The following is a 19,610-nucleotide window of genomic DNA, read 5'->3' as shown; positions in this document are numbered from 1 at the left end:
AACTGAATCCTCAAGTATGGGTCAGTAAGGTTTGGGAGTAACTGGATATCCGTCTGAGTTTCAAATGAAAAGCTTTGGTTTGGTAGTCGTCCTAGTGAGACGCATTGGTAGGATGGCGTAAGCCAGGAAAATGAATGCGAATGTAATCGTGTGCCCTTGCACTTTAAAACACTTTGCTAATGAGCAGCATATGATCGACTCCATTCATCACAACATTATTGAGTGACTCCTCAATTATTTCAATTAACACATACCTTTGACTTGACGTCAATCAAGGACATAGAATGTCAAGGCCTCATAACCTAACATTTCAATCGTGGCCTTAGTCTGTATTTAAAATATCAAGGTTATATTTTCACAGTATGTGCTTTACATTATGTAAAAAATGCTGGGTTTTTACAGGCTGAGTCACACATTATTAGGTGGTTTATCAAATTGAGGAATATTGTAGCAACTTGCTGATAAGTTTGATAGATATGGTATGTGTTCTTTCCACCTGTTTGTTTCATCAGGTGGTTTCTTGGTCACTCAGAGGATGTTGGACATGTTCAAGCGGCCCACCGATCCTCCTGAGTACAACTACTTGTATCTCCTGCCTGCTGGTTTGTTTGTTGGAGGCTATGGGGTGGCTCTTCAGAATGGCTACAACATTGAACAGGTGACACTGCATTCATTATTCATATTGTTACTGGAATATTGAATAGACAGTACTGTGCAAAAGTCATAGGCCACCATGCTACCATTAGATTTGTTGTTTTTGCATTTATTTAGTGATCATATATAATTATTTCTCAGTCTCTTTATTAGAATAAAACCAGAAAATACAGGAAATGTGAATAGTATTAAAAACAGTATAAAAGTATAAGCTGAAGTGTCAAGAAATGAGGGTAAACTTCCCTTCCACTTGAGCAATAGCAGGAAACTGCAGGATCTCTTAAACTTAAATAGAATTAAAACCTAATTTTAAAAATAATTTACAATTCTAATCCAGGGTGTCCGCGCGGTAGTAAAAAAATCTACCAAAATTAAGGCCATTGAAAGGTAGTAAAAGGTAACAAACGCAAATTTTGCTTAATATTTGTGTCTCCATGTTTTAACTTCATCTAGCATAGTTTAAAAATATATACGGTCCTAACAGGGCCTGAGTGAGTCGGAGCAGTCTGTGTGCAGATTGAGCACACACACTTAACACTTAACTTAAGATTTGTACACGTATTTATAAGCACCGCAGTTTTAAATTAAGTGATTTTAAGCCGTTGAAACACAAACAACAGTGCTATATGCGCGCACTGTTTCTGTTTGCAAGGAGCGTGCAAGTCGCGCTTTCGCTTCTCATTGTGCTTGTGAGTATTTTTGCCGCTGTATTAGCCTTAATACTTATGTGTACTGAATTAATAAAAAATGTATTTCTGTAACACAAAGGTTGCAAGGTTTACAAAAAGGTTGTATTTGTTCACATTAGTAAATGCATTATGAACAAAAAAATACAATATTATATAGGGGGTTTATATTGTATATAAACATTTATTTAATTCTTGTTTATGTCATTACAGTAATTGATGTTAGTTTGGGGTGCATTAACTAATGTTAACAGTTTCCAATTTTATTTAAAAATTAAAATGCTAAAGTTAATAAGATTTACAATAAATAAATAAATAAAATAAAAATTATAATTGATATATAAACTGTGATATATTGTAAATATATATGTATGTATGTATGTATGAACGCTTGTGTCTTTGTCACCTTTTTCACCCCTGATGAGTTTGCACCCCTGGGCTAAGAGCTACAGTATGGTTAACTCAAGGTCTAGGTTAAGATAAGGACAACTGAAACTCAACTCGACACTACAAAAAAACAACAACACATAATTGACAACGACTATACTTAAAGGTGCAATTTGTAAGATATTTGCAGTAAAATCTCCAAAAACCACTAGGCCAGTGTTATATATTTTGTCCAGCTGATTACTATCAATATCTGTAATGTTTTCAACTACTTGTAAATCGTGAGAAAATTTCCATTCAAAACATTGACACGGGGCAGTGCAGTCTCTTATCAATGACGTTAATATCCATGTGACCCTTTGTCACCGCCTTTACTGACGTAAACGACATGACAACAGTGGTCGAGCTCGAAAAAATAAAATGGCGGCCAAGGAAGCGGCTGGAGCACAAATTTAGTGAAAATAAACGTATATTTTCACTTTTTAAGCATTTTAATTGCATTTCTAGCGAGAAATTAGTATTGTAGTTTTCAAATATGTGATTAGTTATCACAAAGGCGCTCTCTGTTTATATTTCAAACACGCTGCCTTTGAAGTGCGTCGGAAAGCCTTTCTCTGAGCGGCCTTCAGGCCTCCGAGGCCGAAGTCATGGCCTCATGAGGCAGCGAGGCAACAAGTCCTCACTGTCTTGAGTTTTCGGACGCAGCGAGCCAGTGTCGTGGACAAATGCGGAACTATGCGATAGCGTCTGTCGGGCTACGCGCTTGCTTATGAACTTATGGATATCTCTTTACCGTCTGCCGCTGGTTGTGTCAGCTCCTGTAAGCGTACGGGCCAACCAAACGACCCAAGAAGAGTTTGGAACAAAATGAGGGAGGATCAATTTGTTGTTGCATTATCTGGATGGAGAGAGCTTCACGACAACATTTAACTAGACCGAGATTCTGATCCTGCTTGTGTTTTACGCGATGGGTGAGTTGTTTTGATTCGTAACCCTTCAAAAAACGTATGCTATTATATTGATCACAACATTAGTGTGTAGACTGTAATCAGCGCGTCCTCCCGCGGACGATATGCACATCAAAAGGTATTGTACAGCAATATAAATGGTCATTTTAAGACACTTCACAATAAGATTTGTACTGTCAATACATTATGTGAAAAATCATTGTAGATTGTAAGTTGAAAACTTAATTCTGTGCTGTGTTTACCATCGAATTTGGACTAATACTGTAATATCAATATGACTAACAATTTCATTTTGAACATCACATATAAACTTACATAATGAAATAAACGATGTCATCATAGCAACATTTATAAGACTTGATTACCTTATCCATCAATTTGATTTCTCGTTCTCGTCTGATTGATGGCCATCAGCGGTTGAGTTAAAGACTACAAATCCCATAATTCCACGCTGCGTCAGAGCGTCGGTAAACAACATCATTGTTTTTGTTTGATCTGGTGCCATCTTGCGGCGCATAATTGCAAATTGTATCTTTAATAATCACAATTAAACATTAGTGTACCTAATATGTATGATGGGTGTGACACTTATACCTTATAGTAAGTGGTGCTTTGCATACCCCTCCCAAACCCAAAAAACGGGCTGCTGCTTGATGTCGTGTTGGTAGTAAAAAAATATTTTGGAGGTGGTAAAAAAGGTAGTAAAAGGTAGTAAAATCATCTCTATGATTCCTGCATATACCCTGTAATCGAACGAATTTTTGTGTACATATTTCCTGTGTTTTCTGTTTGTATTTTAAAAAAGAGATATAGATGGACATTAAAACTTGGCTAAAACAACATAGCTGGTGATGGTGGACTTTTGCACAGTACTGTATATATATTTTTATTCAGGATATTAACTTTGGAGTCCCATATTGTTTGTGGTATGGACTTTAATGTCATCTCAAATTATGTAGCTGGAAAACTGCAGACCCGCCAGCCGGTCCAAAACTACATTATCAAATAAAAAATAAATAAAAAAGTTGTCAAGCACAACGTTTTCTGTAAACTAAAACACTTTTTATGAATTTACTACAAATTATGTGTGTAGATGACTTTTTAAATTCAGGCATGCCCAATTCTGCAAAAAATCGGAGTCACCTAAAGTGCGTTAGCACCAAGTGCCTTCATGTCTTTCAAATCTAGTTTTAATGTTGATATAATGCTGGATTCACACCAAACGTGGTAGAGGCGGCAAATGCGCTATTTGCACATAGTTGGACGCTTGAACATTTTGAGTTTACTCACTTAATTCGCGCGTGAAATTCTGGTCATTCAAGACATTCACTTGGAAATTTGCGTCATGGGAGGGGCTTCTGCTACTCCGCTGGCATCCTGTAATCACGTCACTACTCGAGCAATCTCCTGATTGGTTAACGCGGCGCAATTTTGGCCAAAACGCTCAATTTGCGGCCTCCAGACGGGCGGAAACGCGTTTTTAAATTTACTTAACATTGAAATCACTTGTGCTTAGCGCCTCTACCGCGGCTGGTGTGAACGCAGCATAAGAATTAGATTCAGGTGAAGATGTGTCTCCACCTCCTGAAACAATGTTCTCCTTGTGTGCAGATGATGTACTTGGGCTCTGGTTTGTGCTGTGTGGGGGCTCTGGCCGGTCTTTCCAACCAGTCCACAGCCCGTCTTGGTAACGCCCTGGGCATGATTGGAGTAGCTGGTGGCATCGCTGCAACGTTTGGAGCATTAAAACCTTCTCCTGAGCTCATGGCACAGATGACTGCTGCCATGGCAGTGGGTGGCACTGCCGGTGAGTAGTACGTTTGGGTCTACGTGTCTTTCTTCTGTAGTCGAAGGCCTTTGAACCTCAAAGTGCATTCATGTAAATGGAGAACTGACCTAGCGATTTGCCTGCCCCCCACACCCAGGTAATGGTCAACAGGTCGTGTGAGTCACGCAGCACGACATCGCTCTTTGTAGCCAGTCATGTCTAATCTAAATTGCTAATTATTCCTGGAAACCTGCTGGAACGTTGTTTAAACCGTCCCGACCAGCCCCGGCTCAAACCAAAAGTCTGCTTGATTCCAGATGCTAACTTTTACCCTGAGGTCTCAGCCCGCCCCAAACATGCCCTCTCACACCCCTCCCCCAACCTGTTATCCAGACTCTGTCAACATGCACGCTGCTTCATCGGATATGACCCGTTTACAAGCAGGCCTAAATTCCCCTTTGCTTCTCTCTCCAATTTTGCAGGTTTGGCCATCGCCAAGAAGATCCAGATCTCGGACCTGCCGCAGCTCGTCGCCGCTTTCCACAGTTTGGTGGGTCTTGCGGCCATGCTCACCTGCGTGGCCGAGTACATGGTGGAGTATCCCCACTTCGCAACTGACCCTGCGGCCAACCTCACCAAGATCGTGGCCTACCTAGGAACCTACATCGGTGGAGTCACCTTCAGCGGTTCTCTGGTGGCTTACGGCAAACTTCAAGGTTGAGTAGCAAAATAAGCCCTTTTCCCACATATTGCTATCTTGTGTCATCTTGAGAATAAATGCAAATGTATTAAATCCCAGAAATATTTGTGAAAGATCACAATTTTGCCTTTTTTCCCCACAATGCTTTGTACTTTTAAAATGTCTTGATGGAAAAACAAAGCAACATGTTTAAATCAAGAACCGTGAATTCCAACCCGAAATAATTGATAAAAATCATTTATAGGAAATTATACTCCTCCATACAACAGTAATCATTAGGGCTGGGTTTTGCAAGGGCCTCACGATACGACATCACTAAACATGAGGCACAATACAATGCATCACGGTACGAAACAATACGGTGCATATTGCGTTACATTGCAATGCTTTTATATGAAACATTTAAAAAAGCAGATTATTTTACTTTTTTTTTAAAAGCCAAGTGCTTTCACACATTGGCTTTGAAAGCTGCAGGCATTTTTAATTTTTCTGCCATTTTCTCACTCCTGCTAACCTCTGAGACATTGGCCGAATGGCTGTATATGACAGACAACTGGACAGCGACAACTACAGCGGAGGAGGAGGTCATTTGACACGCACAGAGGGATTTTATGTTTTTTAAAAATATATATATACAGACACCAGAGATTGAAATATCGATACACTATCGTGGAAAAATGATTTCGATAGTTAGCTGTGTCGATATTTTTGCACAGCCCTAGTGATCATTATGTTACAGAGTTTTCACTATAACCTCCTAAGACCTGGTGTGTTCACATACGCGGACATTACATTTTTTGTTGTTTGCACCATAATACTTAATTCTGTGTAACTGGAACCTGTACACAAACGTGGACAATTACACTGCTTCATGTTATTTTATTTATTTGTTCTTCCTAACCCCAAATAGCTGGAAGAAATTTGAAATGCAAGCGAAACCAAAGCTCGAGTCTTAAGAGGATAAAACCACAAATTCACAAGAACAAAATGCTGTTGATTTGGTTATGTTTGACCATGATGATCCGGAATAATGAGCACTGAGATACGATACGGTTTAAAATGATTTCTGAGTTTGCTAGCAAGCATTCAAACACTTGCTAGCACAATTACCCAGCATCCCATTGTCTTTGCACGTTTGAACTGTTTTGTCGGTGCAGTCCAGGTCCTAATTGTCCGCTCCAGCTTTGTTACCTCACCGGCCCACCAGTACCACACATGCCTCATGTTTAAAGCTTGGCCATGCGGAACCTCTCAGAATTTGGCACTAATTAGTCCCTCCGCCCCCCAGTCTTTTTCCACTTGTCCCCCAAAGCTGGAACGCATTATCTTCAGGACCTTTCCCATTCCACCAGCACTGCCATTCTGGAGCCTGGAGGCTTTCTCTGATAAAACCGATTACAACTCCCACTTTTATGCTTGTATGCATTTTTCTTTCTAGATTAGCCGTTTGGCGTAAGAGGGGGGTGCCGTGGTGGATAATCGTCCCATCCAACTGTATCACAAACTTGTTACGCTGCAGATTGAAAGTTATTGATTCGGCTCCTACCGCGTTTTTCCAGAGTGCATGTGCTTGATGATATGTCTTGTACTTTATTATTATAGTTTATGGAGGACTTACAGCTGTTTAAAGTCGTCATTAACAACATGACATGACGTTGTGTACCTTGGTTAAGTGCTAATCAGACAAGCTTTAAAAAGTATGCCTTCTCATTTCCAGAACTTCTCACTGTAATGTTATTTCCCTCCTTTTGCCCATCGTGTTCCCAAACACCACATGGTGTCTGGTGTGTCTGTTCTTACCCAATTATGATTCACTGTAATATTTCTTTTCAACTCTAAATCTTCTCACCACCTTCAGGTCTCTTGAACTCCGCCCCTCTTATGCTTCCCGGCCGTCACGCCCTGAACGCCACCCTGATGGCGGCCAGCGTTGGCGGCATGATCCCTTACATGCTGGATCCCAGCTATACCACTGGCTTGACCTGCTTAGGTTCAGTGTCTGCACTGTCTGCTGTCATGGTAAGTGGTTGGCACAGTCTTCCTAAATCTGTTATGTTTGTGTTCAGTCAAAAAAGCGTAATGATGATAAGATGTGCCAAATTTTCAATGTGTGACTTCCAAAAGTAAATTGAAATGATCTTTTATTTACACCATAGTTATATCGTGATCAGCATTTTCCATTTCTTCTTTCCACCCCATATTTCACATTAAGGCCAACACCACACCAGCATATGTTGACAGATAAAAGTAAACACTAGGCATAAATGGTAAGGTAGCGTACTCACAGTCTCGATAAACAATTGCATCACTGAGCTTTTATCATTCGTCAATAATCAGGAAACTGTCAGCTCCTTAAAGATAAACCGTTACCTGCAGTCTGGCTCCTTTTACGGCAATTCGATATTATTTAAGTCTCCGTCTTTTTGTGCTAGCTGGCTTTAAGTTTATTCCCAGAGGAACATGCATTGTTTAATATTACAGGTATGATATCATGGACGAGCGAAACAAATACTGTGTTTTGACAAACACCTCACGCATTATTTGAAGCCTATTGCAACAGGATACCTACAAGGTCGCATTTCCTGTTTGCCTCATCGGCGCGTCTGTTAAAGAGCCGACTTGTTTGCTTTATACGAACAGTGTGTGTCATACCCCAGGCTTGCGATTTTCTTCTTTAAACGATAGATTCGAGTTACCATTGTGCTTTGTTAGCTTGTCGGCACCGTAACCTTTGATCTACTCCCTCTTTTCTTTCTCGACCCTCTTGATGTGACCCTGCTCTTTACTTCTTTGTAGGGCTTGACCTTGACAGCAGCTATCGGAGGAGCCGACATGCCCGTTGTGATCACGGTGCTTAACAGTTATTCTGGCTGGGCCCTGTGCGCTGAGGGCTTCCTGCTTAACAACAACCTGCTGACCATAGTGGGTGCCCTCATTGGTTCCTCTGGAGCTATCCTCTCCTACATCATGTGTGTGGTAAGTTCACTGCCTCATCGCCTGGCTTCATGTGAGGTTGTGCCAGGAACGCTTGGTCATCTCCAAAGTCTTCGCCATCCAAAGACGAGATGTTCCTTTTATAATGAATCACATTGGCTTGGATTTTAGGGAATTCATGACCATGGTTTCTTTTAGGTTGTGCAAGTGGTCATATTTTATGTCTAGCCTTTTTATATGCACTTTATTCTCTATCATGCAAATTCCTCTGGGTCATTTTGCTTGCATCTTCTATATGACACTTAAACAGAATGTTGAGATGTGTGTTTAGGGAAGAATAATTATTGGACATAAATATTGACCCTCAATCCTGTCTATCTTTCTGTGTTTACAGTATCTGCTCGCAGTATATACAGTGTGTAGCAGTATAAATAAGCATACAGACACATTTTGTAATGCATCAGCTCAAAAAATTTATAGGAACATGTATAGATACAATTGTGACCCAGTCTTTGAAAGCCCAGCTAACATTTTTTTTATTCATCTTACATAATATAAAAACATGTTGTGAAAATATAACCTTGATATCTTTAAAGGTATAGTTCACCCAAAAATGAAAATAATGTAATTAATGACGTGTTGACCCTTCATTCATAATCTACGAACGGTTTACTGTTCATGTCCAGAAAGGTAATAAAACATCATCAAAGTAGTCCATGTGACATCAGTGGGTCAGTTAGAATGTGTTGAAGCATTGAAAATACATTTTGGATCATCCGCATCTGTTTTAAAACACATGTGCGAGACTAAAATCACGTGACTGCAGTGATGCGGATGACGTGTTATTCTCAGACATGTTTGCAAAGTTTTTTTTTCAGACTGTAAACGAAGCCTGGGCGCATAAAAAAACAAACAAACCAAAAAAATACTGGGGCGCACCAGATAACACGTCAGCCGCGTCACTGCAGTCACATGACTTTAGTCTCGCGCATGCGCTTGACAACAGATGCAGAAGAGAAGACAATGCTGAATAAAGTCGTAATTTTTGTTATTTTTATTACCTTTCTGGACATGAACAGTATACTGGACGTAGATTTTCAATGAAGGGTCAACAAGCTCTCTGACTAAATATAAAACATCTTAAACTGTTTTCCAAAGATGTACTGAGGTCTTACGAGTTTGGAACGTCATGAGGGTGAGTCATTAATTACATAATTTTCATTTTTGGGTGAACTATCACTTAAATATAGATTGGGTGAGGTCAATCTGAAGTCTGGGAATAAAATCAAACTTTGGTACTCCTGATCTCATAGAAAGATTGAAAATGTAGCTTAGGTTTTACAGAGGTCACACGTATCTCAAACTCACCCTATGTTTGTTTGTGCTAGGCCATGAACCGCTCTCTGGCAAACGTCATCCTCGGAGGCTATGGCACTTCGTCCACCGGCACGGGCAAACCCATGGAGATCACCGGTACCCACACGGAGGTCAACGTGGACCAGTCAGTGGAGATGATCAAGGAGGCTCAAAATATCATTATTGTTCCAGGTAATAGAGTAGCCATGCACATTTGACACACAGCTGGAAAGGTCCTTGGAAAACTGTTGCCAACTTCAAACAGTCTATTATGTTGTGTCTACTATACCAGACTTGCTTTGCCCCTATGACATCATTGGCAATTTTCTGTCCCCACCTGTGAGGAAGCCCCCCACAATGTGCCCAAGGCATGCTGGTGGTCTTAAATTCTGATTAGTTTTTTGTTACATTTTTAAGGACCTAGACAAGCCTGTGTGCAGTTTTAATCTGTCTGTTTGGTCTCAGCTCTTGGGCATGTTGTTTGAAGGAACGGTGCGGTTGGCCTCCTGTGGCATTGTTTGTCTGGGCCGACCTGTGGAGGGTGATGTCAGATTTATCTCCTATGGCTGGCACGCGTAGGTTCTCATGTGCCCAGATACACCTAACCGATCCAGCGGGATGTTTAACTTTGTTTACGTTCAAGCTGGCAAAAATTTAGTTAGGAATGTATGAAAAAAGTTACTGCATTTCTGTGTGGAATGGCTGGTTTCTCAAAATAATCCTTGCGCCAGTAAAGGCCTCCAGCGATGTCACTGACTCTCACGCTACTTTGTTTTTCATAACAAACTGTTTTACGGTTGCGTTTTATAGCCCGACAGCAGGTCGAAAAGATCAAGACGTTGGAGGCGACAGTACAGTGGAAAAGGGGAGTGATTGGATGTGGGAATATGAACAGAAAGAGAAGCAGAAAAGATAACAAACAGCGCCGTCCAGAGTAAACAAGACACCGGGGCCAAGCACAACAGAGACAACGGCCCCTTTTATTTAAAACAAATGGCTGTCCAACAGGCTCGGAGGCATCCAGACTTTTCCTCTTGACCGTTGCGTGGTTGGCCAATGCCAAGCTGACAGAGAGAGATGTGTGTTTGTGGACAACTGGGCATAACCGTCCTCAGCTCTGTGGTCTGTTGGTGCAAGACACAAAGTTAGAAAATGTGATGTTAATGTACATTGTCCTCAGACTTTGGAGAAAATGGTAGCTTAGTTGGTAAATGCTTGGTCTTGTAAGCGAAGGTTGTAGGTAGCGTACGGCATGTTTACATCAATATATTCATGAGTATATGCTAGTAGGTTTTTATACTTAAAATCATGACACAACCATGAAAGAAGTTATTAAAAAATGTTTAATTTGTCCCTCTAGGTAACGTTCTTTAAGTTGCTTTTAAGAGGCGACCTGAATTTTCTGTAATTTGCTGCAAAATTCATTTAGACAGGCCGTCTTTTTTGGCATATTCAGGGTACTCTTGGCTGCTCGGCCCTTCGAGTAAGCATTGACCATGTTTCGGCATCTGTATAATTGAAGTAGTCGTAGTCATTTCCGTTGATTGACAGCTGTGAAAACATTAAAGCCTTTTCTGTTTAAGGTTGGAGTTTGCCAGTCGTGGTTGTTTTTTCCAAAGAGAAAATGCCTTGTTTGAAAAAAGAAGTAGCAGAAAAAAATCATTAGGAGCAGTGAGTTTGTCGACACGCACTATGACATGCTTGTTTAACTGGGGGATTTGAGTCTGTTGTGACAGGCCTGTTCAGAAGTTGTCAGCAGTAACCAAGACATTCAACTGACTCGCACGTGGAGTTTATATTAGTTTTTCTCAATCTAGCGCCTAATTATGCTGTTGACGAAAGATTGACAAAGTGTTACACAATGCTAATTCCACAATGCTAACAGTTCAAGTTACTCTGCACTTTTTTCAGTCTTTACTGAAGGTGTTAAATAAATAAAACGGATTGCAGAAATTGTATGATCACTAGACCAGATGTATTATTAGCATGTAGTAATTTTCTTTTACTAATCTCAGCTTTGTGCAAACACTTTTCTTTGGTTTGTTTATAATCTTTCAAGTGTCAATTGATTCGTCTTTAAATTAGAAAAGACACAGTAGGATTTCTTTGAACCGAGACAAGTGAACCGAACGTTTCGGATGTTTTTTCATGTACCGTGCCACCCCTAGTAGTTTGTACACTGACCTTTCTAAAAAACATATTGTTCAACAGTTATTTAACAGTTAGAATTGAATGATATCAAATGACACTGACGAACAGGGTCACAGTTAGTAAGTGTGCAAATCTCATCTAATTTTGAGATTAAGTGGATCAAAGTTTAAATTTTGCTTGGTGATTTCACATTGATTTCAATCTTTGAAATGACCTTATGCAGTCAATATTAACGATATCAGGGTCAAATGTTTTTTATGTCATGTAGGATGATTTTATGTAAAAAAAAAATAAAAAAATAACTTTACAGACTGAGTCACAGATCTTAATCTTTTTTATATATGTATATATTATTTTTTTTTACATAAAATGTCTTTTGTGAATGTTGCTTGCCTTTAATAGCTGTGTTTTTGTCTTCAGGTTATGGTCTGTGTGCAGCAAAAGCTCAATATCCAATTGCTGATCTTGTAAAGTCATTGACTGATCAGGGCAAGAAAATCAGGTAAGAAACTTACAGGATATATTTTTTTCATATAAGGGAAAATGATGCACTAACAATAGATCTAAACTGGGTCAGGCAGTAAACATTGAAATGAACGCATTGTTTAAAAACTCTGATGGAGCTGTGATGCAGCAAGGCCTGTACCCCAAACAGGTTTAAGTGTGCATGCAACATCCCATTTTCTTATTTTCTACTGGAACCTGTATCTTTAAATTAAAAATAAAAGTTTCACCCCTTCTGCCAGCCCATGTGATTTTTAGCCCGTCTAACCCTGTGAGTGGCAATTGATTCATTTTTTTGAATAGCTTGCAATTTTTGCAGTGAACCTCTGAATGGTCCTCTCTCAGCAGTCTGCATGTCGGACGACTCCATTTCAAAGAGTGCTTTTGAATATCGTCATTCAGTTCCTCTATTGTCTGCAGCTTTTGTCGCCTCTCCAGAGTACGTGTAATGTCCTGTGATCTGAGAGCTCAGTGTACCCCAGGCCTCCCAGTGCTGTGAAAAGGCTGGTGAAGAGCAGAGAGACAGGTGCAGGCTACGCAATTACTTATACGACTCTGACGACGCCTCTCAGGTTACAGTGTGTGGAAAGTCACCATGTCTGACCTAAGAGATGCTTAAGCGACTGATAAATGCATAAATTTTTTCAGTATTGGAATCATATGGAGGGGAAACTTGTTTTTATGGCCTTTAATTGATGGTGGTGATGGGTTGTAGTGAGATGTATATGGTTTGACAAACATTGAGCTTAGGGCTGGGCGATTAATCGAAAAATAACCGAAACCGAAATTCAGAACCTCTAACCGACATTATTTTATCATGTCGGTTATTTCGGTTTTTAATCCTGTTAAATCTTTCCCTTTAAAAACAAACTGCTGCGTGTGATGTTGCGTAACTCCGCCCTGTCCTGTCAGTGGCACAGCGAAACATGGAGGAGAACTCAAACACTGTTTAACTGAGCAGCAGGATCATCTAGTGCCCAAAAGAAGCACAGTACTTTTTTTTAAGAAGTACTCGCGAATGTGCAGGCACCTGTGACAAAAATACGGAATGCGCGATCGGGTTTTTGCCGCACACGCGCTCAGTTTAATCTACCGATGGGTCTCTAAGCAGCCCGGGTAATGTCATCACATCTCACTCACTCAAAACCGCGAAAAGACGCGCCCGCGTGAGTTTAATTAGACACTTCAGAGATGACGGAGAGAGAGAACGGGAGAACTTCTAGTCTACATTAACACCAAAAGCATTACAGATGAGAATAAATGGCTTAGACATCAGTGCCCAGTTAAGAAAAAATGGATTGAATACAAGAAACGTGTAAAGGACACAGTCCAAGTATGTATTTTGCCCTACTCATCTCATTACAATATGCTATGTGGATACAACTTATTATGTATGTATCTTATGTCTATAATTAGTCATGGGGGTTGTATGATTCTTTGGTTCATAACTTCCCATTCTGAAAGTTTCATCAATTGTACATAATGACATGCAACATCTGCATAGAGTTAAGTCTATTTAATATTTTTCAGTAATGCAGTTATTTTGGGAAAAATGTGAATAATTGCATTGCAGGCTGATTTAAGGTGTGCCCTAAACTTTCCAACCTTGTCAGTGAACTATGAGGCAAAAAATAATCGTTTATTAATCGTAACCGATGTCAAATGTTAGATTAACCGAGGTTTTGATTTTAGGTCAAATCGCCCAGCCCTAATTGAGCTGTAGCTTTCATGTGGCCTACAATATGGTTTTTATCTGGCTTGTGGCACTGGCCTGTCATGTTCCTCTTTCCCCTTTTTTAAATTTCTGTTCTGTAAGTATATCTATAAGTATATGTAAACACATACAGGGTTCCCACGGGTCCTTGAAAGTTTGTAAATCTGGGGGGGCCCTGGGAAGTTTTTGAAAATATACATACATAGATACAGGTCATTGAAAGTGCTTGAATCTATTTTATGCAAGAAGTTTTCTGGAAAAAATCCATATAATTCCCTGTGTAGTGTAGGATAATATTATAAAATTCTAGACTTTTTAAGCACACATGCTAAACAGTTTGCTTTAAATGCTTATATCTTCTGTATGCGAATGTTGATTCATACCAAAATGCTTTTTGCATAGTTGTGTTTGACACATAAAAACGAGTCGGGTTACGTATAACTGTTGTTCCCTGAGAAGGGAATGAGACGCTGCGTCTCTCTTGCCATACTTCCTGCGTCCCTGTAACGTCGTCTTTGGCAATATTTCAGATAGTGATATACTTCCTGGCTCTCGCGTCATCCTGTCTTTGTCATTAAGTCTCACCATTGGTTGAATTTGATATACACATTCAGACGCAGTTACCCTTGGAGGCGTCCCCAAAGTGTCACCGCAGTGACACAGCGCAAGTTCCCTCGAAAGGGAACTGTAACATTGTATCTTAAAAGGTAACACAATGTAACCTTGCTCTCACTTGAAATGTGTCCCCACATTTAGTCCTTGAATTTGAGGGTATTGGACCTGGAAAGTCCTTGAAAGGTCCTTGAATTTGAAGTTAACTAATGTGTGGGAACCCTGAAACACATGAGATCTGCACTTTTTTTTTACTTGCAGTATGTATCTTCTTGCTGTCAATTATGTAAGCAATAAGATACAAGAGGCTGTGCTGTGTTGTCTGTTATTTTTAAAAAAAATGTTTAGAAAATGGCAAATATAAATAATTATTTTTTGAAAATTGGCCTATTCTGATGAATTTAAATATAATAATATAATGTTTTTAAGAGCATATTCATATTTGCTATGCTATTCAAATACGTATCGGGAATCATGGCACTTCACTGATACCGCTTTCAACTTTTTTTAGTAATGTGACCCAAGTATGATCCTTTGTAAGTGGGCCTTGAGTTTAGTTTTGAGAGTGTACTCTTTACATGGCTGTTGCCAATTTAGCTTTTCCTGTATTTTCCTGTTGTCTCACTGGATGGTGTTAATTCTTTTGTTTTCCTATTCCTGCTAGATAGAGACTGTCAGCACTAGCCTGGTCTCACCACACTTTTGGCAGGCAGATGAGCTAATTACAGGCTCATCTGTGACTTTAAAGGGTCTTTCGGCACATTACACCAAGACATTCACACACAACCGCTCTCTCAACTTTTAATCAGTCCCAGGACATCAGGTTGTGCTGCCAGTCCGCCTTTGACCAGTACTTCGTCCCTTAAGTGTATGCGACTTGAATGATCTCTCTGGTCAAAAAGTGGTCAGCGGTCCTTTATTTGCTCTCAGCAAATTCCATCACATTGGTGCTTTTTTCAAGCTGCTGATGGAGATCAAGATGACTGCGTACCTTGAGGGCCTTGTTACATCCTGTGCCAGAGTAGCATTCCCTACCACTCTCTCATGAGCTTCAGAAACATTTCCCATAATGCCATTTGCGGGATATTTTAACAATTAAAATGATGAAATTTAACTTTTCACAGGAAATTAAAAAGAACAATTGGTTGTAACTTAGTCCTTTTGCATGTATGCACCAGATTTTACGCTTTGAAACGACACCAATGCCAAGTTTAACAGACAAAGCTTAAGGCTAATCCCAGACTAAAGGAAACGTTTAAGCTGTCTTAACTGAAAATAACTCTCCCTTACATATCTAAAAATATGTCAGTGTCATTGTTTTGTCTCGAGATGCACAATAATGCTTTTTGTAAGGGATCCCGTCAAGTTTCCCGTCAAAGTTCAAATTTTTCAACTCGCTTGTTTCCCACGGCAACGCTCAATTCCTGCCATTCGCATGAACAAAGCGGAATCACGACTACTGCGCCTCATTCATGCCACGAGTCCTCCAGACGCACGTTAAAGCGTGTTCACATCGACTTAACATTGATATCACTGGCGCTTGATGCCTCTACCGTGGCTGGTCTGAACGCAACATTACAGTGCATTTAGCATATACAGTTTTATCAGTACATATGTTCCCTGGTATCAAACCCACAACCGTTTCCGCTGTTAACGCAATGCTCTACCAATTGGGCTATAGGAACATACATCGATCAGTTATCAATGTCAGCACTAAAACTCTATATCTTTGCATCTACTTATTTGTTGGCTTGTGTTGCATGAGATGAATTTTTGCCCTCAGTGTCTCTCTTACACTATCTCTCTAGAGCTGCGGGCACTGTATGATTGTGGAGAAGAAACGTAGACCGGAAGCTTGTGCAATTTTCCTTCATTCGTTTGATCTGAGCGTCTAACAGCTGCTGCCAATTACAGCATTTGCAGTTGATTAGAAGGGGAGATGGGTGGCCAAAGAGTGGACAGATTAGGTAGCATGCCCGCCTCCCCCTCGCTCTCTTTGGGATAATTGGCTAGCGGTGTCGCCCTGTCAAGAAGACCGTGGGTAGAGCCGACACTCTTAACCAACTGCTCCTTCTTATCATTCTGTCTGTCTTTTCCCTTCGCCAGCCCATAAAGATCATTACATTTGTTTTGCTGGTGGGAGGGTTTGGAAAGATTCGGTTCATTGAAAGGAATCAAGATGGTCTGAATCTCCTGAATGTGCCATAAGCTGTCGAGGGCAGCACAGTTGTTTTTAAATGTGCGTGTGTTGGTTCAGCGCGGTGAAATGCAGGGCGATTGGTAATGGGAATACCAGAATGCTTGGGCTGAAGAGCTTGGACTCGCTTTCCTCCAGACTGTTTGTGCGCACACTGCAGCTGCAACTTATGTAAGCCCTCCGGTGTCCATGCTGATTGACAAACCCCATGTCTGGGTGTTTTTTAAGGCCCGTCTGCGAAAACATCTTTCTGTTTGGTTGATCATTAAACTGGGTTTCCTCTTCCTCATTTCCTATCTGACAAATACGTTTACTTAAGTGAATCTGATGAACAGATGTCGGATTTGATGCCAAACAAAAAGATCACATCATGTTTGCAGTCGTTTTCCGAGTCGTCACAGGCAGGGTGCTTTTAGGTCATTTGAATAACTAAAATGTAGCTATTAGATACAAAATCTTATTTGACAATGGTGTCCTCAAACAATTGGGAGGAAGGGATTGCCATCATGAATCTATTTTTTAGCAAATATGTTAATGTGTGGTGCGTGCACGCCTAAAACCAGTTTCAAATTCATCAGCATTTATTGTCAGTGTATAGTCACTGTGCATCACGCAAGAAGATATTAGCATGTCACTTCCTGTGTCTGCATGAAGCCTATTGGCTGTGATGTTCGGTTTTTACTGTGAAGTCATAAAGCTGCTCACATGCCCTGTGGCTCCTCAAGCCATTTCCCCTTAGCTCTTGCCTTTAACTACCTCTGGCATTGAAGAGATACCTTTAGCCTCCACCAATTTCCTTCTCTCTTGACCTTCCACAAACAGCTTGACCTCTACACCAAAACACATCCATTGAAGTCTTTACTGTATAGAAAGTGACACGGCCCCACTGGAGATCCATGTGTGAATAAGGAGATCAGAGAGGTCACATGTGATGTATATTGTCTATCTGTGTGTGTTCAGGTTTGGAATCCATCCTGTGGCTGGCCGTATGCCCGGTCAGCTGAACGTACTGCTGGCAGAAGCTGGTGTGCCGTATGATGTTGTGCTGGAGATGGATGAGATCAATCATGACTTCCCTGGTATAGTATTATATGTTTATTATTATATGTTATTCAAAATACATTTCTGTTAAAGGAATAGTTTACTAGAAAATTAGGGAATACTCAAATCAGGATTTTTGCAGCTGATACGGAGTACCGATTTGTTGTCTTTATGATCGGACAATTCTGTTTCTTCAAGCTAATATGCAAGATCTTTGATGACTGTAACTGTAAAAAAAATTTCAAGATAAAGTAAAACCACAGATGTTGCCTTTGTTTTATTACTTGCAGTAATTAGGCAGTGTTGGGGAAAGTTACTTTATAATGCATTACAATATTATGTTACTCCCAAAAAAGTAACTAATTGTGTTACTTAATTACTTTTCATGGAAAGTAATGCTTAAGTTACTTTTAAGTTACTTTTTCTTACTTGGCTTAGGCTTGATCTCTTTCAGGCCTTGCAAGGTGTTTTTTATGATCGCACAAATGTCAAGCTCTGGCCTGCCATCTCCGTTTCTGACTCAAACTGTTCCGGCTCAGGCACACAGTGTGTGTAATTCTACGTTAATATGTTTAGTTTAATTCAGTACATTATTTTTAAAGTGAATTAATTAAACTGGAAAGTAACTCGAATATTAATGTGTACATTTATAAAGGAATGTGTTACTTTACTAGTTACTTCAGAAAAGTAATATTATTACGTGATGCGCGTTACCCCAACACTGTAATTACGGTATATTATTGTTTTAATAGAATCAAATAAATAAGCACAACAAATATTTCTTCTCCAAAGAGCAATTTAATATGCCTTTTAAAAAGGCTTATGTCTGTTAAAAGTATTGAAAAAAAAAACACTTCACAGTGTGTATGAATTAAATATATACACATTCATATAAAGTACAACAGTTCTTCAGTTCTTTAGACACTTTAGTTTAAACTGTCAAAACTTTAAATACCTGCAAATAATAAACTTTCGACATGAAAGTGCAATGGGTCTCATTTATGAAACACGAGCATAACGAATTTTTGTGTAAATCGTTCGTAAAGTCCTTTTCGGCGTACATTTTCGGATTCATGAAAATGTGCGTATTTTCCAAATGTTAGTTGGTACGAAAGAAATCTACACCTGCTCCCAGCCACGCGTAAATGGTGCGTTTAACATCCGAACGTTTTGCTCATCAAGAAGGCTGTATTTTAATTCACCATAATCATGTACATATTACACAGCATTTTGTAAAAAATATTATACAGTAATTATATACGTTTTATCTTTTAACTTAAGCTCCAGTAATAGCATCTGCAAACGGAACACTTTAATCAAATAAATTATTGATTTCAATAGGGCTGGGCAAACGAAATTGTTAAGGAAATTGTTTCCTATAAAATGGCCAAAATCAGGCATAACACATTTACGATGGCTAATATATAGATTTGGCAGAGCGCTGCGCTAAAGGCGTATTTTCAGAGATGCACAGACTTACTTGCCGAGAATGAAGACTGGTTAATGAGTTGTTTCAGGCTAGTTCTTTTGTGAAAAGTTAAATCTGCTCAAATGTAAACTGCTTGTGTATTTTCTCTAAAAGTATATTTTTTTATTTTTGAATAAGATTTTTTTTGAAGTTAACTAATTAGTTTTTTTGCAGTCAAGTTTCAGTTCGATTAACAGATGAAATTTCATTAACAGCATCTGTAATGTGCTGCCAAGCTTCCTTTATTTTAGGACCTGAGACGCCACTATGTATGCTTGAAAATAAAATTTGACTTTTTGAATTAACTTCTGATAATAAAACTTCAATTCTGCATCTGATAAATTTTTCTTTTTCATTTGCTTTTAAGAAGACATGTTGAAATCCTTCGTTTGGTGTCATAATATGATGCCCATATATAGTTTTCAGACGGATTTTTATGGGCAGTATTTATGGTAATTGAGAATAAGCGT

General features: G+C 39.6%; 1 protein-coding gene across 1 annotated transcript in view; it reads left to right on the top strand.

The window, feature by feature from the left end:
- nnt (nicotinamide nucleotide transhydrogenase) overlaps window positions 1-19,610 on the top strand; it is a 41,485-nt gene that overhangs the window by 18,210 nt on the left and 3,665 nt on the right. Inside the window, exons 13-20 of the mRNA XM_065286761.2 lie at window positions 513-658; window positions 4,307-4,502; window positions 4,946-5,179; window positions 7,022-7,182; window positions 7,960-8,139; window positions 9,486-9,645; window positions 12,025-12,106; window positions 17,592-17,710. Of these exons, the coding sequence (XP_065142833.1) occupies window positions 513-658; window positions 4,307-4,502; window positions 4,946-5,179; window positions 7,022-7,182; window positions 7,960-8,139; window positions 9,486-9,645; window positions 12,025-12,106; window positions 17,592-17,710 (1,278 nt within the window). The remainder of the gene's footprint in view (window positions 1-512; window positions 659-4,306; window positions 4,503-4,945; window positions 5,180-7,021; window positions 7,183-7,959; window positions 8,140-9,485; window positions 9,646-12,024; window positions 12,107-17,591; window positions 17,711-19,610) is intronic.

Source organism: Paramisgurnus dabryanus, chromosome 18, assembly GCF_030506205.2.
Source record: "Paramisgurnus dabryanus chromosome 18, PD_genome_1.1, whole genome shotgun sequence".
NCBI classification, from domain to species: Eukaryota; Metazoa; Chordata; class Actinopteri; order Cypriniformes; family Cobitidae; genus Paramisgurnus; species Paramisgurnus dabryanus.
This window is presented reverse-complemented; position numbering and strand designations above follow the sequence as displayed.